We start from the raw sequence: 849 nt of genomic DNA, 5'->3' as shown, positions 1-849 counted from the left end.
CCACACAGCCATGGGAAAATATGAGAAAAGTAAAAAAGTGTTTATGAATGATGTGTTTCAAAGTAAATTCAACCATAAACAATAGTTTATGATACATTAGATGTGAAAAAAAGAGAGAAAGCTGTTTGTATGACACAAACCATGCATCTTTTGTAACCTATCCATTCATTCATTTTTTCAGTCTATTATTCTTAGGAGCATCATGGATATAGAGTCCTCAAGCACCTCTTGTATAGAGTTGTATCAGAAGCAGCCATCATTACTCTTCCAAAGGGTGACCAACTGAGATTATGGATATTATGCAATCAACTCATTCTTGGTCTACCTCTAAATGTGTTGCTGATTGGTCTGGCTTGAAGAATCCATCTTGTGATTCTTTCTTGTGAAATTCAAACCTTTTATAATCCAGTGCTACCAATCAAAATGTTTCTTGCTTTATTACATCAAATTAAATGCTCTAATCTTACCAGTGAGCAAACTTATTTATATTTATAATGCAAATATAGAAGCATCAAGAAATCTATATAATAAAGATGAATGTCTGTGTGTGTGTGTGTGTCGGTCTGTCCATTTATAGCATGAAAGGCTACAGCGTCTACATAAAAACTAAAAGCTAATTCTTGTGTAAAATTTTCTGCGGAAGACAATGGAAGTTATTCCAAGTCTCTAGGATCCCCCCCTAAGGAAGCTATGGGCCCTTTTCCAAAATGTTGCACATAGCGCATTCCCCCCATATATACCATATACATCTATATATATACCATGTGTATATACTATATGTATCTATATATATATACCATGGGTATATACTATATATATATATATATATATATATATATATATACATAT

The 849-nt window shown here is 32.5% G+C and overlaps 1 protein-coding gene across 1 annotated transcript in view; it reads left to right on the top strand.

Annotated features, from left to right (window-relative positions):
• The window catches only part of LOC106871343 (SET and MYND domain-containing protein DDB_G0277331-like), a 2,365-nt gene extending 2,008 nt beyond the window's left edge, over positions 1 to 357 (top strand). The window contains exon 3 of the mRNA XM_014917748.1: positions 196 to 357. Coding sequence (XP_014773234.1) covers positions 196 to 357 — 162 coding nt within the window. The remainder of the gene's footprint in view (positions 1 to 195) is intronic.
• Positions 358 to 849: the final 492 nt, after the last annotated feature.

Source organism: Octopus bimaculoides, unplaced genomic scaffold (genome assembly GCF_001194135.2).
Source record: "Octopus bimaculoides isolate UCB-OBI-ISO-001 unplaced genomic scaffold, ASM119413v2 Scaffold_1752, whole genome shotgun sequence".
Classification (NCBI taxonomy): domain Eukaryota; kingdom Metazoa; phylum Mollusca; class Cephalopoda; order Octopoda; family Octopodidae; genus Octopus; species Octopus bimaculoides.
Note: the sequence above shows the minus strand (reverse complement) of the source record. Positions and strands in the feature narration are given on the sequence as shown.